Here is a 24,979-nt window from a genome sequence, read left to right as displayed (position 1 = left end):
TTTTCTAATCCGCGGTCGGCGTTTACGGAAATACAAAGTTAAACTGCCGCCTTTGAAACCATCGAACAGATTACATATCTTATTAGAATAAACCAACCTTTTTCACAATATAATCAAGTCCCGTTGTTCAATATTAATTACTTTTTATGTCATTATTTAACAGATGATAATTTAACCCAGAAGTTTTAATTACGGCTAGCAAAATCATTTAGTCATTCAGAACAAAAGCGCACCGTAGCCCCAACATTATTACTTTATTTAAAGTTATATAAATGGTTATAACTTCACCAAAATACCTAAAGCTAGTATTCTAGCATTATTCATCATCTTATCCAAAAATACACGATTATGTCTCGCTTTTGTTCTACTCGAAGAAACCACAAATACAACCCATACCTCACGTCGAACGCCCGGCGGCGCAAGCCTCAACGTCCCCCATCAATAAAATTAACTTACCGTAGCTTATAACGGCGCCATAAGATTTATTCCACCGCAATCGTGCACCCAGTCGTGCAATTATTTGTTTTCTCGTCTTTATTTCATAGATAATTCTCCATTGACACCAGCGCATGCGCTTTCAACCTTTCCTAGCGTCATCCCGTAGTTTAACGGAAGCTTTTCGGGCCAAACAATTATATTACGCGCTCGAATAAAGCGTACATTTCTCTTCTTATTTATTGACTCCCGTATGTTATTAGCTTATTATATTATATTATATTGTAGTTAAGTCGTATTAATATTTAAAAATGAAGTGACGTCTCACTTATAACAGAATTAGTCAACTGTTCTCGTCGCGGTCACTTTAAGATTTTACCGTGACGTCAGATTTTCTTCACCGACAAGACGGCATACAAACAAACGAATATCTCCTCCTAAAATAATAAATACTGCTTTAAGTCAATTACGAAGCAGTCTCTCGACTAATATAGCCTGTCTGTTCACAATTATTCGATTAAATTGTGCAGAAACCCCTCGTAACGTTACGTACCAATATCCTCATCTGCGCATTCATATTTCTGTTGTAACAATGACGTGACACACAACAAATAACATACTGCTTTAAGTCAATTATGAAGCAGTCTTATAAGCTGCAAGGAGCGAAGCGTTGTCACCAACTTTGTGGCAGGCCTTATTATAAAGAGACTGCCATGTGTTTTCCATAATTAATACCGCTTGCAGCCTGAAAGCCACAATTTTTCGATTCAATTGTGCAAATCCATCGTAACGCACCATCGTAGCGTTATGCTATACTGCTTTTAATCAAAAGAGGCAGTCTATCGGCATTTTAATAGCGTATCATCTTTGTCAATTAAAATTTGTATGTCCATTTCAGCCTGTCTGTTCACAATTGTTTAATTCAATTGTGCAGAAACTTCATCTGCCCTGATAATCCATTATTCAAGGGTCCCATTATCGATCTCTTCACAGCAGGCGATCTAGCCGTTGTGTCAATCATAATCTTCCTAATTCCACCCAAGAATCTACCGACATTCTAATTTATGCCTGTTTACATATTATTCAAGGAACTTTTTTATTTTCGATTTTACTACCAGCAGGCGATCTCTCCGCTGCTTCAATCTAGAATCTTTCCCTAATTCCTTCACAAGAATCTATCGGTCATATACTTTATGCCTGTTTTTGAATTCAACGCAGCTCCATTTCATCTTTATTTCATATTAGCGCAATACCCAACAACGTGACGGCATTTCCGTATACAATGCTTACGTCACCACGTACGTGTACTTCAAACACCGTGGTAAAATCCGAAATCTGGGACTTCGCGTCCAACCAAACGACTTCAAAATTTATCACTATTTTTCTTACACAAATTCCATCCTCAATATAATTTTGCAATACGAATTTACCAGCCGCAGCGCTCTCAGACAGACAGAACTCCTAAAACGTGGATAAAGTGTCCACTTACCTTGATTAATGTGGCCGGGAGTTCCATCCGTCTGTGAACGCACCGCTATAAAACGTCGTTCTACGTCGTTGTTCTCCATTTGAAAGAGGAATAAAATTATGTTGTCCTCTTTGCGTGTTCGAAAACTTGAAGATAGACTTAATGTAAGAAAAATACACCTTTGCAAAAATGTTTTTATTAATCTAACAGAGATCTCTGGACAAATAACAGCCTCTAATTCATCACTTAAACAGGTGGGATTCAGAGCGTCAAAATGTGTTACTTCCGCATGTACAATGCCTTCTTATAGTTAAAAACACCTACTCCTTTTCATTTATAGACTAAACATATTCTTGGTACCTTTCCGTGAGCAAATGGCGTAAACAAGGTCAGGTGTGGGTGTGTTTTTGGGACAAATTCTGTTCAAGGACTAAATGTGTTTTCGCACTAAACGCTGAGAAGGAACTTTTTTAGACTAAATAGTATGTCCCAATTTAAGGTCAGATTATACCGAAATCAACACCGTCTGCTCTGCACAGGACACAAAACATTTCGACAAGGTTAATATAAAGAATTGGAATGTTAATAATGTGTAACAATGGTTAATAAAATAAAATTAAGTATTAAAAATGTTATAATATCTATCAATACCTGTATGAACCCACCTGGCTGATGTGGTTGCTTTTAATGACGACTGGCTTGTGGTCACCAACAGTTTTTGGATCAAATATCACCTCCTCTGTCTTCCCCACATTGAGCACAAGATGATTCTGGTCACACCACTGGACAAATTTCTCAATTTCTGAGAAATAGTCCAGTGGGCTACCGCCGGCCTGCAGCAAGCTGACGATAGCTGTGTCATCAGAGAACTTAATGATAAAGTTCTCTGGGTGTGATGTCACACAATCATTTGTGTACAACGTGAAGAGGACCGGGGAGCTGACGCAGCCCTGTGGGGCGCCTGTGCTTATCAATCTCGGTTTCGAGAGGGAGCTGTTGACCCTGACTTGCTGTGTGCGCTGTCAGGAAGGAGTGATACCACCTCGAGATGTACGGGTTCACATTCATCTCCTTCAGTTTACCCAAAAGCAGGTGCGGCTGCATTGTGTTGAACACTGAGCTAAAGTCAACGAACAACACACGTGCATAAGCTTTAGGGCCGTCTAGATGTTTGCTGACCAGATGTGTGATGCTGTTGATAGCATCGTCAGTGGCGCGACCCCGCTTGTAGGCAAACTGAAGGGAGTCTAAGTGTGCATCCACCTCCCCCCTGAGCCGAGTCACCATCAGCCTCTCGAAACACTTCATGACAATGGAAGTTAGAGCCTCAGGCCTGAAGTCATTATTGACCACAGGACATTGTTTTTTAGGAACCGGGGTGATTACTGATTTTTTCCAGAGACTTGGAATGGAGTGTGAGCCCACAGATCTCTGGAAGATGGGCTGCCATGCCGCTGTGAGCTCCTCTGCACAGGATTTTAGCAGAAGGGCAGATATCCCATCCGGTCCTGAGGCCTTTTTTGTGCAGACAGACCTAAAAGCAGATTGGACATCATGGGAGTGAATCACCAGCCTTGAGTCCTGCTCATTCACTGAAATCGACCTCAGGACCTCCCTACATTCAGAGGAGAAGTCCTGGGTTTCGAATCTTAAATAAAAGTCATTCAGCTCCCTTGCCTTCTGGAGGTCATTTAGGGTGCTGAGACCTTTTTGAGCAGGAGTCAAGTTGGTGATCCTCCTCATGGTGTCCCACATTTTCTTGGAGTTGTTAGCAGCAAAGTGTTGTTCTATAGTCTCTTTGTGCTTCCTTTTTGCTTTTTTAAGCATGTGTTTGAGTTATTTTTGAACCAGTTTGAGCTGGGCTCTGTCCTGGTTCTTAAATGCCCTTTTTTGTGGTTAATACAGTCGTTAACCTCTTTAGTAATATACGGTTTGTTGTTGGGGTAAACAGTTATTTCCTTTGTTGGTATGATGTTGTCCACACAGAATTGAATACTGTATAGTCAGTTACAGTCACAGCAGCAGTATCCACATCCAGCCCATAAAAGGTATTGTATAGTCAGTTACAGTCACAGCAGCAGTATCCACATCCAGCCCATGAAAGGTATTCCACTCTGTGCATAGGAAACATCCTTTAAGGGTCTCAATGCTGTCATGAGACCAGATTTTAACAGTCGTTCTCTGTGGTTTGCTGCGTTTGAGAGCTGTTTTGTAGTTTGGGATGAGGTGAATTGTGTTGTGGTCTGAGTTGTAGAGGGGGGGGGGGGGGGGAACGTATATCATGTTACAGCATGGTTCTAACACAGGGATTTCAAATGTACGTCCGAAAAGTAAAAAAAAAAAAAAAGACTTATGTTGGACCGATTAATCAGACGGCAAAAATCAAAACATATTCATATATAATTTCACAAGCTAGCCTCAGATGAGCAATGCAACTTGTACACAGATGTCATTATTTTACACATAATCTAAAGTTACGGTTTGTTGAAAAAAAAAAAATAATTAAAACATAGACCAACATAAATCAAACCTAAATGTGCCGAATACAACACATCAGCTACTGGTAACCCAAACACGTGACATGGATTAACGTCCTATAACTTCGCCACACAATGCATTCTGGGTACAATATATATCCAAAACCGGTAGATATAGCACTCCCGGAACTCATATGTGCAAAGTGTTGCCACATTTCATTTGCGTTCGTGTTAGTTTTTGAAACAATATATATTTACAGTGGAGCCCCGCTATTTAAGGCTGGCCTGCAAATGGCGAAAATCTGTGTATAACTGACGCTAACTGTTTTTAAGTTATATAACATGATTTTATTGGTCCGGCCCACTTGGTAATATATTTTCCTTTATGTGTCCCCTGAGCTAATATGAGTTTGACACCCCTGTTCTAACACATCGTTCCACAGTGCACCATTGTTACACACTGTAACACAATTTGGTAAGACATTGTATATTGTATAACGCTGTTAAACGTGTGTTGAATGGTCACACACTTGCAACAATGTTGCAATGAAATTGCAATATACTTTCACAGGACATTGTTTTACAGTAAATGCTAGCAAATTATATATTTGCATATGGTAACAAACTATTACATAACATCACACGGAGAAAGCATGTAATATGTTACATGCTATAGTAAGTTGTTACACACTTTAACTTAATTTTATAAGACATTGTTAACTCTTTGACTGCCAGACGTTTTCAAAAACGGGTTGTCCCCAGTGCCAGCCGATTTAAGCATTTTGACTGATCTTTCAAGGTCCACAGAAAATGTTGTGTTTGGACTATGGAAACACACATACTACCAAATGAAAGATTGGACTCTCATCTTTCATCAGAAAAAAAAAGTTTGTTTCTACCTTATTCCGTTCTTCAGCAATCAACAATAGAAAATAGGTTAGTTTCACCAAAATGCTCTGTTTTGAAACAAAAAGCGGAGAAAAAGAGCTTTTTGTGAAACGATGTTATTTCATGCACTCCAGTGAATTCTACACTTCTTTTTGTCCATAAATGATGCCACAAACACCTAAATAGTGCTTTACTTCTGTAATACACCACCACCAACAATGAAAAAGTGTTTTTAGTTTGCAAAATAACCAGTTTATTTACAGAACAGCGTAACAGTTTATTTACAGAACAGCGTAACAATTTGACAAAGTATTTACAAAGGTGTGCATGTGTGACTATTTACAATTGTGTGGAGTTTGAACTACACAATTTTTCTTTTCGTGTGGTATACAGTGAAACACTCCCCTGGGTGCAAGGGGATACAGCAGGATTTGCACCACAGGTTTGTTTCACTGCGAATGCCCTTTCGTGTGCAGACCCTACACTTTCTTGCTGGCTTTTTTTTCCGGGGAGTAGCAGGAATGTGTTGCAGCGTGTGTTTGGCCATGTTGCCATCAAGTCGGCTTTCAGGATCATTATGTGGTGACCTGGTGTTTTGTCTGGCTTCATGTCCTTCCATCCCAACTTCCTCCTGGTCTTGTGGCAACAGCCACCCTCTCACCACCTGCTGGATGAATTCCAAAAAATGTTGACACTTCCCAGGATTTTTTGCTTTGTGCAATATGTATGCATTGAACATGCATATCTGGAACATATATGCAACAAACTTTTTGTGCCACTTCAAAGTTTTACGTGTGAATGGGTGGTATGAGATGTTTTGATCCATCTTGTCCACTCCATTCATCTTGGAATTGTAGTCCACAACACAAATGGGTTTTTGGAAAGGCCCTTTTTTTTTTTTGTGCCTTCCGCCACACCTCCACTGTCCGCATTTCATCTTCATGAAACGTTGTCACCATCCTCAACAAACGTTTGTCCTGCCATGCCACAATCAAAACATTTGTGTTGTGCCTTACCAGTTTCCCCCCCACCCCAAGGCCAGTGTTGGTTAGGCATGTGATCTCACTGGGTTCACCCCTGTTTTTCCTCAGCGTTCCACAAACATTGGTACGTGCTGCCAGGAGACGTTCACACAAAGCAATCGAATTATAAAAATTGTCCATAAATAGTGTGTACCCATTTCCTGGCAGACGATCCAGTAAGTTGAACACTGTGTCAGGGAGAGAACAACTAATACCAACATAGGGTTGCATATTAAAACAATAGCCGGTTTGGGAGTCACACAAAATGTATGATTTGATACCATATTTGACCGGCTTTTGGGGGTTGTACACCTTGAACGAAAGACGTCCCTGGAAACTCATCATTCCCTCATCAATGCAGATATTCCTGCCCGGTTGAAACAGTTCCTTGAATTTGCTTACAACGTGATTGAACACAGGACGAATTTTAAATAGTTTGTCGTCTGAACTGTGTGTCTCGTTGTCATTGAAATGCAGGAAACTCCAGATGAGCTGGAAGCGGTTTCGAGGCATCGCGCGACTGAAAAATGGTGTCGTCTCTATTTCATCCTGAGTCCAATATATTTCTATACTGGGCTTGTTTATATAACCAGTAAGAAATTGCAGTGCAAAAAAAGTTTTGAGTTCGGACACAGACACTGGCTTCCAAGCATGACTCCTGCAGTGTGGCAGACTTTCAGCCCGTTTTTGCATAGACTGGCGTGCATATAGGTTTGTCTGATCAGCAATGTGCTGCAGAAGCTCGTCCGTGATGAAGAGTTGCAGGAAGTCAACTGGCCGGGTCGAATTCAGCTCTGCTGCGGCACCTCTCGGTCCTGGCTCCGCAGTAAAGGTGAATGAGTTTGGCTGCCAGCCTGCTTCATGCCAGCCAGAATTTTTGGGATCTGCAAATATACATTTCAATATCATATAATATTCATTTTAGATCAGTGTGATGCTATATATGTGTTTACCTTTTTTCTGGGATCCACTGGTCCTTGGACCTTTATTTTGCTCACTCTGAGGAGTGTCACTCTGAGCTGCAGCTGAAAGAAATATATACAATTACAATAATATCGAAAGACCGTTTTCTTTTGTTGTTACGGTGTATTGAAAACACTTTTTTTTATACCTCTCTTTGTCGTCTTTGCAGAGGGACGTCGTTGTGAGCACGATCCGCGATCTATGAATGCACATTCACGTTACACGAGGCGCTAACAGCGTGCCGGAAAAGTATCTCATAGCAAGTTTGTGCTTACCTTCGCAGTCTTCTGCGGATAAAAGACTGTCCGTATCACTTTCTCCATGGTCAGATTGTACCCACTCCTCCGAAGAATATCCATCGGACTCAGGATACTCTTCGTCGTCGTCCGAATCAACGTCCTCGTGCGGAGAAGTGCTCGGTCGTGCACCACGTTTTCCGGAGCTAGCACCGCTAGCCTCTGAGGCCTTAAAACGTGGTCGAAGCTGCCGCCGCGTGTACGCTGCAACTTCGGCATCAACCTCGTTGTCACCATCATCATCATCGTCGTCGTCCGATTTAACGTCCTTGCGTGCAGAAGTGCTCGGTCGTGCACGACGTTTTCCGGCGCTAGCACCGCTAGCCTCTGAGGCCTTAGGACGTGATCGAAGCTGCCGCCGCGTCAACGCTGCAGCTTCGGCGTCAACCTCGTTGTCACCATCATCATCCCCGTCGTCACAAACGTGCACTTTAGCACTGGTTGATGCTTCTCCTTTTTGAAAAAACCGATCAAGCGTGAGCTGCTTCTTACCATCGGTCGCCATTTTTTGTTTCTCCTCAATTCTCATCTCCTCCTCGACGCTCTCGCCCCGCCTTGCCTTTTAAAGTACTGACGCCCACCCGATCTTGTCAAAAGAGAGTCATCGCTGCCCTCTAGGGGCCAAAAATAGTCATTAGGCTCAAGAAACCTGCTTGAAACTTTCAGGAGAGCTCCGCAAGCCTTCACAGCACCCGTTTCAAAAAAAAAATAAAAAAATGGGAGGACGTTTTTTAACGTCTTTGGCGCTCCTCCGTAGGTTTTTGCAGAACGTCATTTAACGTCTTTGGCAGTAAAAGAGTTAATCATTAGTAACACACGATTTCTGTATACAGAAACACTAATAACTTTGTATTACACAACGCGACAGGATTTTATATATCAGTATGGTTATTTGGTTTATTGAAAATATAAACATACAAACACATTACAAAATTAAAAATATAAGTTGAAGTTAAAATAAAAAAATAAGAAAATAATTAATCAATAATGTCATAATTTTGTCATATTTTGGTTTTGTAGGGGTTGGGTTTTGTTTATTATAGGTGTGTTTGTTGTTTTTGTCTGTCATTGGTGTTTGTCATGTGTGTTCTTAGTCTCTCCCCTTGTCTTGTTAGGTCTGATCACGTCCACCTGTGTGTTTTCTTTCCTTCCCAGTGTGTGTGACCAATCAGTACCTTCAGGTGCTCCCCGGGTGTGTCTCATTAGTGTTGGTGTATTTAGTCTGTTGTGGTTGTCCAGTCTGTGTGGGAGCATTATATGTCGTGTCAAGCTAAGCCCTTGTCACAGTTAAAACGTCTTTGTCTTAGTCTAGTTGTCCACGTCTCAGTCTAGTCGTCCACGTCTCAGTCTAGTCGTCCACGTCACAGTCTAGTCGTCCTCATCACAGTCTAGTCATCCTCATCACAGTCTATTTGTCCGAATTACAGTCAAGCCAGCCTCAGTCAAGCCAGCCACAGTCAAGATTGTCCAGTCCAGTCATGGCGACCAGCCTCCTCGCATCCACTCATGGCGACCAGTGTCCTTGTGTACAATCCAGTCATGGCAACCTGTCCTCTCACATCCCGTCCAGTCATGGCGTCCAATCCAGTCACTGCCCGTCCAGTCACGTTCCGTCCAGTCCTTGTTCACTCACTTGACTTTCTATGTTTTAATAAAAATCCTCACATTGCCCTTCATACCTGTTTCCCCGCATTTGGGCCCACCCACATCTATGCAAGCCTTATCATGACAAATTTACATGTTCAAAATGAGTAGGAAGAAGTACAAGAACTTATCTAGTCCTACTCCCTATTCTATCATGTTAATATGTTATTTAATGTATTATTAAAATAAAACAAAATATAAAAATGAACAATGAAAAATAATGAAAATGTGCTTTTCTTAAATGCACAGATAACATTGGTGTAAGCCCTTATCCATTGCATACACCCACTGTTTTAAGCGGGCCGAAGCACACAGGTACGGAGCTCCGGCACTTTTAAAAATCCCCCTACAAAGAACGTACTGTCAGCGTTCCAGTACGCTTGACAATGCATGTTTTGATCCCCAAAACCTGTTCCGTCGAGCGCCTCTCATCCATGGACTTGCATACTGTATGGAAGTCCGTGTGCTCATCACATCACCAAGCGCATGCTTACTACTTCAGTAGCCCGATGCGAGCCGACCCGATGCGTGTACAACCATAGCTCTTGAGTTAAGAAAATAAAATGAAAACGCTACCAAACGCTGTCCTGGCTCAAAGCTTAATAAATAAATAAAAAACATGGTCACACTTTGAGGTGGATTCGCAGCTTGACACAGCACAGACATAAAAAAATAACCAGGTCTGTTCATGCCACGCGAGAAGTGAAGCCGGTGGCAGCCATCTTGTGTTGCCACACCTACACATTAAATTGACTTTTCCGCTGCGTACTTTTAACATTATTTTCTTCCTCTACGGCAAAAATACCACTGTGTGACATCTGGTTGTACCAATAAGTAAAAGAAGTGTGGGAGAAGCTCTAAATGCAGATTTCATCAGTAACAATTTGAATATGCATTTTCTCTCATAAGATATTTTTCCAAGTGCTACTCAAAGATAGGTCTGCATCATCATGTTGTTAGAACCATCAACAATGAAATGAAAAAACAAACGCTGTGAAATGTAAACCTAACTTCTGCAAGTCACTATTCATTAAACTGAGATAATAATCTATCTATCTATCTATCTATCTATCTATCTATCTATCTATCTATCTATCTATCTATCTATCTATCTATCTATCTATCTATCTATCTATCTATCTATATATAATTGGTAGCTAAACTAACCACTGAAATGTACCAATGAAATGAGAGGTTTAGCAAAGAAATTGTGCATCACTGATTGAAACAGAGACAAAGCCATGTCACTTTAGTCTTACCCAGGTTAACCCATACAGGTCAGTCATGCTGAGAGGAAGGGAAATCTCAGGGGACCTCAGGAAGTGGGTAGTGACAGCACAACTGTCTGGGGAAAGCTATAAAATCATCTAAAAAAAATTAGCTTTATCATTCCACTGTGAAGCAGATCATCTGCAACTAGAGAACACTGAAAATTACTACAATCCTGCCTAGAAGTGGATGACCTTCTAAAATATCAGCAAGAACCACAAGAAAATTATAATGCAGGTAAAAAGCCAACTGAAACATCACATCAAGGGATTTGCAGACTTTTGCTGCATCTGGGACACGTGCATGCTTCAACAATCAGAAGAAAAGTCGATCAACAAGGCTTTCATGGAAGGCTTGCTAGGTAAAGCCTCTGATCACAAAAAAAGATCAAAGCTGCCCATCTCTACTTTGCCAGCGAGTACCTGGACAACATGAAGATTTTTGGAAGTCCCTTCTGTGGACAAATGAGTCAAAAATTTAACTGTTTGGTCACAACTAAAACAGTCATGTTTGGTGTCAACACTGCATGCCAGCAAAATAACCTTCACCCTAGAGTGAAGCATGGGGGTGAGAATGTTACATTGTGAGCTGGCTTTTTATCCTCAGGACCTTGACAACTCCACATTATCCAGGGAATCATAAATTCAGAGGAATATTGTGAAATCCTGGAACATAACCTGAAGCCGTCCTTTGTGAAGTTACAGCCTGGTAGAAGATGGATCATGCAACATGACAATAATCCAAAGCATTCCAGCAATACAAACAAGGAATGGCTGAAGAACAACAAGATTCAAGTTCTGGATGTGCCCAGTCAAAATCCTGACTTAAATTCTTTCAAAATACTGTGGCGGGACCTGAAATGGGCAGTTTATGCTAGACGCCCATCCAACCTCTCTCAACTGGCTGCATTTTCCAAGGAAGAGTGGCAAAAATTCCCCCAAAGTAGATGTGAAAGATAAATCACTAAATAAATTGTTTGGATGAAGTTCTCGTTGCAAAAGTAGGTGCAATGTCCAATTAAGTGATAGGTTCACATATTTTTGCACCCATAATGTGAGTTATTTTTTAAATCAACAACTTTTTTAAAGTATGAATGACAATATTATCATTCTTTTTGTTCAAGTCCATTATTATAATTATTATACTGTATATATATATATATATATATATATGTATATATATATATATATATATATATATATATATATATATATATATATATATATATATATACACATACACATACACACACATCTCAGTGTTCACACTTGCAGATTTATGTCACACACGTGTAACTAGTTGCGTATTTGTAGATCTGGGTTACACATTTGTGATTTTAGTCACACATTTGTAGATTCTCATTACACATTCGTGATCTCGGTCACACATTAGTAAAATCTTTGTTACACATTTGTTACTTCAGCCAAATTATTTTTGTATATTTGTGGATTGAAATACACATTTGTAAAAGGCTTTGCTACAATAATGGTCCCATACACCCGGCTGACAACTGACGAATGCCAGACGCTCAATATTCATTGACACACTCACCTCTGATTACAACACTACAACACATAGTTGCATTGTGATGATCACAGTGATGGTGAGGAGAATGATAAGATGATGTGTTTCAGGTGTCTGGCATGTGTCGTCAGTGTGTGGAAGTGTAACTGGTGTCCTCTGGACCAGCAATGTACCCACCATGAACAGTGTACTAATCAACACACTATCCTCAGCCAGAAAGTGAGTCTATCTACCTGTCTGTGCTTCCGTCTTTCTATATATCTGCCTACTTGTCTGTCGAGATGTGGTTTATTTAGCTGTCTGCCTGTCTGTACATATGTCTTTTGAACAACCTGTTTGTCTGCCTCTATATCTGTCTGCCTGTCTGAGTCGGTCAATTTTTCCGTCTACCTGTCGACTTGTGAATCTTTATTTCAATCAATTACTTGTCCGATTACATGTCTGTTAGCCTGACAACATGGCTGTTTATCTGCCTCTGAGCATGTCGCCCTGTCTGTCAGCAGGATTCTACTGGTCCAAGTCAGTGTCCTCAGGTGTTCGGCATTCAGAGTTCTGCCTTGGTTCCTGTGGGACTGAAAAGGAGTGTGGTTCTGAAGGCCCACAACTTGGATGTCTTTAAGGTGAGAAGAAGCACTATTGAGGATGTCACATGAAACATACTTCAAACAATGACGATACATTTAAATAATGTGTGTGACTGTGTGCAGGAAGAGGCACCATATGTGTGTGTGGTGGAAGTTGAGAAGGTCCAAATCAACCTGACCGCTATTGTCCAGAAAATTGATGATGAGACATACTCTTTCACCTGCAGACCCCACCAAGTAATGCTGACACACGCATACAAATATGGGCGGGTATATGCTACAAAATGGGGACAACATTCAGAATTTTCACAGACAATTTGAGGACCTCTCCTACATTTAGGGATATTTTGGAGGTCCCCATTTTGTTTAGACATCTGTTTGAGGGTCAAGACTTAGTTTTAGAGTTTAGTTTGAATTGGGTTATGGTTAAGGTTAGGGTAAGGAATGGGCGTAGGCAATCACATGTCTGAACAAAATGGGGACCTCCAAAATGTCCCCTTTTGTAGTTGAGGTCACCACTTGTCTGTGAAAAGTCAGAATGTTGTCCCCATTTTGTAGCATACAGCCGCCCGGTGACTCTAACCTGCCTGCCTGCCTGTTACTTCCTGTAGTTTCAGTATGCCGTGAGTCGGCTTGTTTATTCCGCGCCAGTCTTTCTGAGGAGAGGAGCGAGGAGCATTGATGCTTTACCTGGTCTTCAACGTAAGAACTTCAAAGCGCGCATATGTGTGTGTGTGTGTGTGTGTGTGTGTGTGTGTGTGTGTGTGTGTGTGTGTGTGTTTGTGTGTAGATGCAGTGTTGCCACACTTACCTTGAAAACTTTGTTACTTTATTGATTGCCTGTTTAAAAAAGTAACTTCAACATTAATGCTTAGCTGAGCTAGAGGGGACAATGGCTGGGGATGGGAAGCGAAAATGGCGACCGGTTGCAAGCAGCTCATCTACCAATGCTAAAGAGCACAGTGACGACGATGATGATGATGATGGTGGCTCCGAGGTTGACGCCGAAGTTGGAAGCGTTGACGCCGAAGTTGGAAGCGTTGACGCGGCGGGTATGACCACGTCATAAAGCCTCACCGGCTAGTGATGCTAACACCGGAAAACGCGGAGCACAACCGAGCACTTCTGCACAGGCGGACGTTCAATCGGACGATAAAGCGTACCCCGAGTCCAATGCATATTCATCGGAGGAAGTGGGTACAGTCTGCTACTTGCTATTCCCCGGAGAAAAAGGCTGTTAAGAAAGTGTAACGTCTGCACGCGAAAGGGGCAATCGCAGTGAAACGAATCTGTTGTGCAAATCCTGCTCCGTCTCCTTGCACGCAGGGGGGTGTTACAAAAAGAAAAACTGTATTTGAAACATCCACATAATTGTAAATAGTACCACATTTGCGAATTTTTTTTGTCAAATTGTTACACTGTTGAATGGAAATAAACGTATTTTTCAATCTTAAAACACTTTTTCCTTGTTGGTGATAGTGTTTTACAGAAGTAAAGCACTATTTAGGTGTTTGTCGCATCATTCATGGACAAAAAGAAGTGTACAATTCACTAGAGTGCATGAAATAACATCGTTTCACAAAAAGCTTGTTTTCTCCGTTTTTTGTTTCAAAACAGAGCATTTCGGTGAAACTAACCATTTTCTATTGTTGATTACTGAAAAACGGAATTAGGTAGAAACAAACTTTTTTTCTGATGAAAGATGAGAGTTCAATCTTTCATTTGATAGTATGTGTGTTTCCATAGTCCAAACACAACATTTTCTGTGGACCTTGAAAGATCAGTCAAAATGCTTAAATCGGCTGGCACTGGCGGCATCCCTTTTCTGAAAACGTCTGGCAGTCAAAGAGTTAAAAATTAAAGGTTTTATTAAAAATAAAAACTACGCTTGTTTCACTTTATTTAAATGCAATTTATATTTCCGCATTTCATTTGACATGAATAGGCCACTTGTTTTTCAGAATAAAATAAAATAAAGACAGTCTTTCAAGACTTCACTTAACTCATCATTTTCACTGAAGCAACCCCCTTCACTCCCAGCTGTTTTCTTGGATTTTGACTGATTTTGCAAGCTCCTCAGAATATTATGTTTTACTGCTATAAAAACATTGAACTACCGAAATAAAGATTATTGTCTTCTTTCATCAGGAAAAAAAGTATATTTGTATCTGTTTCCGTTTTGCGGCAATTGGCATTAGAATATAGCAAACTTTTTATCATTATTCACAAACCTGTTGAAAACACTGGGAAAGATAACTTGTTGCAACATGGCCCTGGCTGATCTCTTATACTCTGCTGCCACCTGCTGGTCGTTTTTTGTAACATTTACTATTGCTTTAAGCAACCTCTTCATGTCAGAAGCTGTATCAAATCCTTCTGTATCCTCTAGCATAACCCCCCCCCCCCCATAAAAAACATGTTTTTGAGAGAGCAGGGCAAAGTAAAAAAAAACATATTAATCCGTTTTTGGGTTTTAATGAGCAGTTTCTGTATTTGAAAAGATGCAAAGTGTGTGGGAGGGCGTATAGCGGTGGCTGCGGGGCTGCCAGGTTTACCGAGAGGTCTGCCGCAGGCTCCCTTCCAGCGGATTGCAAGACGTTTCAGCGGCGCTGGTGCGCTCGTTTGCGGCCTCCTCTGCGCTGGAGAGCGACCTGCGGGCTCGAGCCACCAGACGCTAGGTCGGTCATTTTCCGGAGAGCTCCCAAGTTTCGTGGCCGGTGCACGCATCAGTCGGGTAGGATGAGGGGGCGCGGCAGCGACATGGAGAGAGGCGGGGTCTTACTGAACCGGGCCCTTAATTCTGGGTCAGAAAAACAGCCACAAAAATAACTCATGTTTCATAAGAAAATACATCGCTGTGGTGTCAAAGGTAAGATTTAATTATATACATGACTATAGTTAACTGTGGGAAATACCGTGATACAGACTCTTTAAATGTGCATTGCGAAGTTTGGCACTTTTTTACCCGCGATTGCAACTTCTGGCCTTATGTGTAGCTTCAGTCTCTGCGCTAACTACTACACCATTTATTCATTCAATAGGTTCAATAGTGCAGAAATTTTACTTTTAGTTTACACAAGTGTCAGCCACCTGGAAAATTTTGAAATTATCATTGCACTTTGGCATTACAAATGTGAAGCACAATTGATTGTTTTGAATTCATTTGGACAGAATGTGTACTGATAAAGGCTACTTTTATCACTATCCTGCGAGCATGGAGGTCTCAGAGAAAGAGGCCGTGTGTTTAGTCTGCATAGGCGGTGCGGGGGTGGGTTTGCACCTGATGACGTCATAGAGCGAGCACCCGCTCGTTTTCTCGGGTTGGGAGGGGCTGGTGCTTGGAGAGCAGAATGACCTACAATTTCTCATAGAGGGGCAATTGGAGGAAAACACCACTTCGGTGATGTTTTTGTTGAGGAATTAGCATTGTGACATGGCTAAAATCTCCCAAAAGTTGATTTTTCACATTACTGTCCCTTTAAATATTATGTCTTTTTACACAAAACCTCAAAGTCAAAATACTGTAGACTATTTCCAGCTTGAAAACACAATTCTCTCTCCTTCCTCCACTGTTATGTCGCTGGCTGCTTGGTATGTACAGAACATGTTGTGAGTTCTCCCAGCGTACCATACTGCACAGTTCATATTGTTCCTTTAGTTAGGAGTAGTGTGGTTTTCTGTGTCATCCACTTTTATTATTTGTTAACTGTTAGTTTGTTGGATGTTGAATGAATGTTGTCGTGTTTATTGACCTGCATTATGTTACTCACTGAAGCTAGTGGCAATTAGTAAAGCCCTTCTATAGCAAAGCTAATGAATCATCCTTATGACACACTTTCTTCAAAATACAGAAATGCACAGTGACTTTGTTAAGTACATTTAATTAACCTGATCCAGGTTAAAACTTAGCTTTTGTTCCCCATACCGATAATTGAGGTATTTTAAAGCATTTTACAAATCTACCCAAGCTCACCCCCACCCCCAAAATTTTCTCTCTCTCTCTTTGTTTTTAAATGTATTTAGTTATTTTGTTTGGACATGCTTTTAAATGTTGTACTTTTGATTATAAAGAGCACATTGACTACCTTGCATATGAAATGTGCTATATACTGTAAAGAATGAACTATAAATAAAACTGCCTTGTGCCATTTGAACTGAGAGATGTTGGCAGCGCCTTACTAAAGGACACCCAGCCAGTAAGCAGACTAGCATCCAGCAACTAGATGCCTTTTTTTTGTTTACATTTTTGTCCACAGCATAACTCATACTTGTGACCCTCTGGCTCCAAAGCCCATGTCCTTTTAGATAAGCTACTGAAAATATCATTAAACAAGATACTGACGAATATGTTTCCTGTGCTCTACAGTCCAGTTGTACAACTGCTCAGCGGGCCAAACAGATTGCTCACAGTGCCGGGCTGTGCCAAAGGATTATGGCTGCGTGTGGTGCATGGAAAGTCCTTCATCCGGCTGTGTCTACAACCAATCGTGTGTTGGTGTTCCCGCAGACAGCTGCCCACCTCCTCAGATCACACAGGTGATTCATCCAACGGTGTCAATGTCTCTGTGCTTGTTTTCATGAAAACATTGTATGTCTTCAGGTGCACCCCCTGTCTGGCCCTCTGGAGGGTGGAGTCTTAGTGACCATCATTGGTTCCAACCTAGGGATGAGCTACCAGGATGTGGTGGGTGGAGTCACAGTGGCAGGTGTGCAGTGCCCTCCACAACCTGACAAATACAAAATATCTACCAGGTACATACACACACGAGCACATACCAGCCAGTCATTTTTGTCATTTAGGGATACATACTGTATATGCTCTGGCAAAAGGGTCCTCATGTGTCCAAAAAACAAAACTAAGATATTCATATATTCAAATTCTACCCTTGATTTCCTTTAAAATTATATACAGTGGTCCCTCGTTATGTCGCGGTTCACTTATTGCAGATTTACTCTATCTTGCGTTTAATAAAGACTCGATAGCGATGGCTTAGGATGCTAACGCTAGTAGTCTACTGGCGTTATGAAACCTGAAAAGCCTCCAAGGCTGTACCCGCAGCATTGCTGGAAGGATGTGACGCACATGCCATGAAGTGTATATACTGTGTATGAGTATGGCAGTAGAGTGAGGGGTAAGAGAAGAGCGGAGCCGGTGGATGTTTCTAAGATGGAAGTATGCTGAGCGAGTGATGTGTGAGGTGAAGAACAGGGTGCTATCAAGGATGACACCCAGACTCTTGACCTGAGAGATGAGGGGGAGATGGAGGAGTAGTCAATGGAAATGGAGAAATGGCTGTCCGGCCCCTCTTCGGCACCGATGCCTGGGTGCGGGGGGGTCCCTGGGATCTGGGGGGCTGCTGGTTGGTGGGGGTGGGGTCTGGGGGTGGGGGGCTAGGTGGGGGGTGTCTGGGGTTTGGGGGCCTGGGGGCGGCTAGGGCTAGGTTGGGGTGGATGGCGGGGGGTCAGGGGTGAGCGGGGCCTGTGGACCGGTGGGGTGACTGGTGGGCCTGCAGTGCCCCGTCCTGGTGCGTTGGGTTGGGGGCTTGTGTTGGGGTGGGGGGCGCTCCTGCTCCTGGGTTTGCTCTCCGGCCGGTGGCCCCTGCGGGGCCCGGGGGTTGTCCCTTGGCGCTGCCGTGGCCTGGGGGGCCCTGAGGTGTTGCGCTTGCTCTGTCCTGGCAGGGGTCAATGGCTCCCCTCTTTGGTGGAGATTTTCATGCATGCCAGATCCACCACACCAGCATCTATCGAAACTCAGACACAATCTTCTTCTTCCTCAGGTCATTGAATCGGTGGAGGCTGGTGTCAGTGGATCTCACTCTGCTTCGTCTTTCCTTCCTTCCTTTCCTCAGTCTCTCCTTTGGTCTCTTGAGGTCTCCCTGATTTGTTGGAATTTAGATGTTTCTGGGGTTGGTGAAGGACTCTGGTTGGTAGCCCGGTGGGTGGTGGATGGTGTCTGGTCGGTGCTGGATTTCACTTTCCTTTCTTTTCTTTGGTCCTTCCTCGGGTCTCCTGACGGCCTCACGACTCTGGCTGGAAGTGTTCAGTTTAGGTGAACGGTATGGGATTTTTTAATAGGTTTTAGGTGAATTAATGAATACACACTCACACGCACACACACACACGCACATGCACATACAATGTACTCACCCACATACAAAATAAAATAAAATAAAAAATATATATTTTTTTTAATAAAATTAAAATAAAAAAAGAGAGCAATGATGATGACATGTCAAATTGGTAAAATTACCGAATGAACAATACTGAGCTCTCCAGGAAAAAAAAAAGGAAATGGAGAAATGGTTTGTTTTATTTAGGGTGGATTTGGTGCCGATGGGAAAGATGTTATTGCTGTTTTGTTTGAGGAAGTTTGAAGTGAACCATGATTTTAATTCCTGGAGGCAATTGGTTAGGGAGGACGGTGGGAGTGTGGAGTTTGGTTTGCTGGAAATGTAGAGCTGGGTGTCATCCGCATAGCAGTGTAAGTGAATGTAATATTTCCTGAGGATGTGACCAAGAGGGAGAAGGTAGATTAGGAACAGCAAAGGGCCAAGGACCGAACCCTGAGGAACACCTGAAGTGACGGGAAAGGGGCAAGATCTAAAACATTTGAGCTGGATGTTGCTACCCTCAGCCACAGGATGGTGTGCTCAAGCGTGTAGCCCATGAGCATGCCTATCGTTTTGCACTCAAAACACTATATAATTTTTTTTTCACAAACTAGGTGTACAGTTTTTTAAAATATTTTCCCCTTGATAATATTAATGATAAAATAATATAAGGAATACACTGCATGTATGATACACGCTATTACTAGTATATGGCCGTGTGTGTGCGTGCGGGTGTGTGTGTGTGTGTGTGTGTGTGTGTGTGTGTGTGTGTGTGTGTGTGCATACAGGGTTGTCTGTAAACTGCAGACCAGTGAGAAGAACAGGACGGGACCAGTCATTGTTTACATGGGAACAAGCCCACCAGGCAGGTCCAAAAACTACTTCAACTATCAGGTGAGAAAAAAGTGGCATTCCAGGAGGTTCCTCAGAAAGGACACAGTACGGCAAGCGCAGATTGGTGATTATTTATGCATTGGCATCTGCAGGACCCACAGATTCTGGATGTGCTTCCTGACAAAGGTCCACTTTCTGGAGGAAGCAAATTGACAGTAAAAGGACGGCAGCTCCTTACAGGCCTGACGTCTGAGATCAATGTCTTCCTTGGGACAAAGCCCTGCTCCATGTGTGTGCTCCGCTTCCTCATCCTTGTCCTACTTTGTGTGTTCCTTCTCCTACGCCCACTTGTCGTCTTGTTCTGCTTTTGGTTCCCAATTCCACTCCAACTTTTAGTTTTACTTCATGTTTGTAATTCTATTCCTACTTCTACTCCGAACTGTTGTCCCACATCCTATTCTAAATGAAATACCTACTTCCATAAAAACTAGAACTATGTTCATCCACATTTCGTTTCCTAATTCATTCTCTGTCTATTCCGAGTTTAGTACCCTATTATGGTCTATTTGTAGTCCTTCCTATTCCTGATATATATATATATATATATATATGTATATATATATATATACACACACACAAACAGATTCATGTTTTTCACCCATTCCAAATTCTAAATGTTCATATCATTCATGACATTCAACTGTAGGGATGGGTACCGAAGACGGTATTTTTTGTGGTATGGACCGATTTGGGTTAAAAAACGGTTCCATGTTTTGGTTCTGAAGCTCGTCGGTTTAAGTTGTGACAGGAGTTGACGATTTTTCATGGCGCACTCCAACGCAACACGCAGGAGTTCACATGCAAAAAACTAGGCCGAGGGTGTAGTTGGGTCTGGAGGGTCGGCCAGCGGAAGCGACGGGTGGCGAGCGGGTCCTGGCGGCCCAGGCGGCAGCTCATCTGAGAGACCGACCGCCCACCTCGCATGTACCGCCGCCACCGCCTCGATCCGCAGATTCCACTCAACCTGGTCCAGGCTGGTTTTGTGCCGCAAACAGCACCCCTGCTGTAAAATGCACCCACCCCACCCCCTCCTCATACGTTTGTTCGAGTTGCCCCTTGATTAATTACGTAAAAAAAAAAAGACACCCTTATTGTTTGGTTCTCGGAGAAAACGGGGATTCATGGAGATAAAATCATGCAGTTTGTCACTTTTTTACTCGCAACTGCCACCTCTGGCCCAAAGTGTAACTGCAACATCTGTGTCAGGCTCGTTCATGGTGCGCGTGCGAGTGCGCGTGCGAGTACATGCACGATCTTAAAGTGACAGCCACAGTTGACAAACGAAGACATGACTTCAAATGAGGAAAGAAAAACTCCGCCCCTCCCTTCTCCAAAGAAACTGAAGTGTGAGGGTCCACACACCCTAGTATAAAAGGAAGATAAAAGCTGATAGGTGTAGTCAGAGCAAAACAGTCAGGGCTCTTCGTACTCATCTGGGCATTGGTGGAGCATGCATGATGTAGAAAAAGCTCTAATATTACTTTTTTAAACTGCACAATGTACCTTTAAATGTATATTTGCAATTCGGCAGGTATGAATACTTATATTGGTACCCCCCCCCCACACACACACACCCTCTTCTTTCTTTCTTCTTGTTCTTCTTGCTCTTTTTTTTAAATTTAGTGTTTTTTTGGCAGAGATTTTATCTCTATGAATACCCGTTTTTCCCGAGAACCAAACAATGAGGGTGTATCGTCTTTTTTTTTAGATTTGTTTTTGTTTAATTAATCAAGTCTCAACTTGAACGACATATGAGGAGGCGGGGGTGCATTTTACGGCAGGGGTGTAGTTAACAATTTTTGAAAAATGAAAGCCTCCGCCCCGGGTGGAAGCTCAAAATTTCACTGGTTCCCCGCAATCAGCGCACGGCGAGTGAGGTGTCTTCGACCCAACCAAATTAAATCATGCTGGAAGGTACAATACTTCACCATCGTTAAGGTATATAGACATTGTAATTTGGATGTACTACTCTTGACCAAAATTAAAATTGCCGTGTGTGGTCAAAATGTAGTTAACATTACAGACCACATTGGATGCATTCAAATGATTCATTTGAACCCAATTATTCTCTTTGTTCACGTATGTCCTCTTCCAACTGTCTTTTTTTTTCCTGCTGTATTTGAGTCCAACGGGGATTGGAACTTCAAACTCATTGCATGGCGTGTGGCAGGCTTTATTTTCTGGAAAAACAATTGCACAAGAAACGAGGATCACATCAATTATTAATTTATATATTTACTTTTTAACTTTGTTTCTTGTGTTGTCCATTGCACAAAACTTTGCTTCACACTTTGTTTTTTGTAGTATTAATTTGTTTGTTTTAGTTTAACTACAGTAATCGTAAAATGTTATACCTTTATTTTTTACTATTCCTCTCTGGCTAATTTGTTTAAAATATTACATTCTAATATTTCAAGGTACTGCACTTGAGGAGTCAGAAAATATCACCCTCCTTGAAGTGACCCTAAACAACACCATGAGTTGGGTGCCCCATGCTGTCGAAAAAGCAAAAAGTGCTGCACGTTTGCTGGGAATGCTGTACAGAAGCAGAAAGTTCCATCTCTGCGGAAAGTCTTTCCTATCTGTACAGATCGTGCATCAGAAGTACCTTTGAATATGCTTTCCCTGTGTGTCAAAGAATGTTACCAAACCACCCTGTGGAACCTCTCTCTGTACGCCAAAATATAGCTGGTCTCTCCATAACCCACCAGTCGTTCCATGGGCACTGTCCTCGAGTGGCTCGTCAGACCGTTTTGTCAGGGGGGCTCTATGATTCGGCTAGACGCGGGTCTGTGGCCGCGCACCCCTATGCCATCAGATGCAAAACATCTCGCACAGCTCACCACAGCGGGACCTTTGTCCCCTACGATACGCGACTATGGAACAATCTCCATAGTAACATCGTGGAGACAGAAAACCCTGCCAAGTTCCGTTCCCTTGCCACAGCCCGTTATTTGTCGATTTTTTTATGAGCTCTACCTTACATAGACTTTATGTTTTCAAAGTGTAGATCCTAGCCAAAGGAAGAAAAAAAATCTAGGAAAGTGACCAAGGCTGGATTTGAAAAAACAAAACAAAACAAAAAACCCCGGAATTGAGCAGTTCACACCGACATAAAAAACAAAAGATCAGATACAGGTTCCAGTGTGAACGTAGCCAAGTGTTTAGTATTTCATGGTTGACAAATGGTTTCGCTCCTTTGACACACAAAAAAAACCTGCAACAGCCCACCCAGCTGTCTTAAATCTCTAATCAGCCGGATGGCCGGAGGAGGAGGCAAAAACAGCAAAGAAAAATTGTCAAATAATCATTATTACAATTCCAAACGACCCCAATGATGAGCACGAACTTTGGATCCTCGTTTCCCTTGCCCGGACGCGGGTCACCGGGGCCCCCCTCTGGAGCTAGGCCTGGAGGTGGGGCTCGAAGGCGAGCGTCTGGTGGCCGGGCCTATACCCATGGGGCCCGGCCGGGCACAGCCCGAAAAGGCAACGTGGGTCCCCCTTCCCATGGGCTCACCACCGGTGGAAGGGGCCAAAGGGGTCGGGTGCGCAGTGAGTTGGGTGGCAGCCAAAGGCGGTCCGACCCCCGGCTACTGAAGCTAGCTCTGGTGACATGGAATGTCACCTCTCTGACAGGGAAGGAGCTCGAGCTGGTGTGCGAGGCTGAGAAGTTCCGACTAGATATAGTCGGACTCGCCTCCACACAAGGCTTGGGTTCTGGTACCAATCCTCTCGAGAGGGGCTGGACCCTCTTCCACTCTGGAGTTGCCCACGGTGAGAGGCGCAGGGCAGGTGTGGGCATACTCATTGCCTCCCGGCTAACCGCCTGTACGTTGGGGTTTACCCAAGTGAATGAGAGGGTAGCCTCCCTCCGCCTTCGGGTGGGGGGACGGGTCATGACTGTTGTTTGTGCTTATGCACCGAACAGCAGCTCAGGGTACCCACCCTTCCTGGAGTCCTTGGAGGGTGTGCTGGAGAGCGCACCCCCTGGGGACTCCCTCGTTCTGCTGGGGGACTTCAACGCTCACGTGGGTAATGACAGTGAGACCTGGAGGGGCGTGATTGGGAGGAATGGCCCCCCCGATCGAAACCCGAGCGGTGTTTTGTTATTGGACTTCTGTGCTCGCCACGGACTGACCATAACAAACACCATGTTCAAGCACAAGAGTGTCCATATGTGCACTTGGCACCAGGACACCCTAGGCCGCAGTTCGATGCTCGACTTTGTAGTCGTGTCATCGGATTTGCGGCCGTATGTGCTGGACACTCGGGTTGAGAGAGGGGCGGAGCTGTCAACTGATCACCACCTTGTGGTGTGTTGACTCCGATGGCGGGGTAAGATGCCGGTCCGACCAGGCAGGCCCAAACGTATTGTGAGGGTCTGCTGGGAACGTCTGGCAGAATCCCCTGTCAGAAAGGGTTTCAACGCCCATCTCCGGCAGAGCTTCTCCATTGTCCATGTTCCGCGCTTCCATTGTTGAGGCGGCCGTGAACACCAGCGGCGAGGGTTGCCGTCAAGCTGAAGAAGGAGTCCTATTGGGCCTTTTTGGCCTGTGGGACTCCGGAGGCTGCTCACAGGTACCGGCTGGCCAAGCGGAATGCGGCTTCGGCAGTCGCTGAGGCAAAAACTCGGACATGGGAGGAGTTCGGTGAGGCCATGGAAAACGACTTCCGGACGGCTTCGAGGAAATTCTGGTCCGCCATCCGGCGTCTCAGGAGAGGAAAGCAGTGCGCCGTTAACACTGTGTATAGTGGAGATGGGGTGCTGTTGACCTCGACTCGGGACGTCGTGAATCGGTAGGGAGAGTACTTCGAAGACCTCCTCAATTCCACTGACACGCCTTCCTTTGAGGAAGCAGGGTCTGGGGACTCTGAGGTGGGCTCCCCTATCTCTGGGGTCGAAGTCGCCGAGGTGGTTGGAAAGCTTCTCGGTGGCAGGGCCTCGGGGGTGGATGAGATCCGCCCGGAGTTCCTAAAGGCTCTGGATGTTGTGGGGCTGTCGTGGTTGACACGTCTCTGCAGCATCGCGTGGACATCGGGGACAGTGCCTCTGGATTGGCAGACCGGGGTGGTGGTTCCTCTTTTTAAGAAGGGGGACCGGAGGGTGTGTTCCAACTTTAGAGGGATCACACTCCTCAGCCTCCCAGGTAAGGTCTATTCAGGGGTGCTGAAGAGGAGGGTCCGTCGGGAGGTCGAAACTCGGATTCAGGAGGAGCAGTGTGGTTTTCGTCCCGGCCGTGGTACAGTGGACCAGCTCTACACCCTCAGCAGGGTCCTCGAGGGTTCGTGGGAGTTCGCCCAACCAGTCCACATAAGCTTTGTGGACTTGGAGAAGGCGTTTGACTGTGTCCCTCGGGGAGTCCTGTGGGAGGTGCTTCGGGAGTATAGGGTACCGAGCCCCCT

At 43.7% G+C, this 24,979-nt stretch overlaps 2 protein-coding genes across 3 annotated transcripts in view; one reads left to right on the top strand and one right to left on the bottom strand.

Annotated features, from left to right (window-relative positions):
- plxnb3 (plexin B3) overlaps positions 1–24,979 on the top strand; it is a 133,878-nt gene that overhangs the window by 32,586 nt on the left and 76,313 nt on the right. Inside the window, exons 10-17 of one of the 2 annotated variants that reach the window (XM_077555188.1) lie at positions 12,097–12,205; positions 12,490–12,606; positions 12,694–12,807; positions 13,182–13,272; positions 16,937–17,106; positions 17,171–17,322; positions 19,469–19,574; positions 19,667–19,803. In XM_077555188.1, the coding sequence (XP_077411314.1) occupies positions 12,097–12,205; positions 12,490–12,606; positions 12,694–12,807; positions 13,182–13,272; positions 16,937–17,106; positions 17,171–17,322; positions 19,469–19,574; positions 19,667–19,803 (996 nt within the window). Of the gene's footprint in view, positions 1–12,096; positions 12,206–12,486; positions 12,607–12,693; positions 12,808–13,181; positions 13,273–16,936; positions 17,107–17,170; positions 17,323–19,468; positions 19,575–19,666; positions 19,804–24,979 lie in introns of both variants that reach the window. The other variant, XM_077555179.1, reaches the window with a different exon arrangement.
- LOC144040754 (uncharacterized) lies at positions 6,860–7,802 on the bottom strand. The gene is made up of 4 exons (XM_077555199.1): positions 7,529–7,802; positions 7,402–7,452; positions 7,244–7,315; positions 6,860–7,174 (listed from the first exon to the last, which is right to left on the bottom strand). The coding sequence occupies exons 1-4, from the start codon at positions 7,793–7,795 to the stop codon at positions 7,079–7,081; spliced, it is 486 nt and encodes a 161-aa protein (XP_077411325.1). The 5' UTR covers positions 7,796–7,802; the 3' UTR covers positions 6,860–7,078.

The sequence above is a fragment of the Vanacampus margaritifer genome, chromosome 1 (assembly GCF_051991255.1).
Source record: "Vanacampus margaritifer isolate UIUO_Vmar chromosome 1, RoL_Vmar_1.0, whole genome shotgun sequence".
NCBI classification, from domain to species: domain Eukaryota; kingdom Metazoa; phylum Chordata; class Actinopteri; order Syngnathiformes; family Syngnathidae; genus Vanacampus; species Vanacampus margaritifer.
This window is presented reverse-complemented; position numbering and strand designations above follow the sequence as displayed.

Coding starts and splice junctions, on each gene's coding strand:
- LOC144040754 (XM_077555199.1), bottom strand. CDS start 7,795: ATGATGATGATGGTGACAACGAGGTTGATGCCGAAGTTGCAGCGTACA. Junction 7,316..7,401: donor TGCAAAGACGACAAAGAGAG/GTATAAAAAAAA, acceptor TATTTCTTTCAG/CTGCAGCTCAGAGTGACACT. Junction 7,175..7,243: donor CAGTGGATCCCAGAAAAAAG/GTAAACACATAT, acceptor GTATATTTGCAG/ATCCCAAAAATTCTGGCTGG.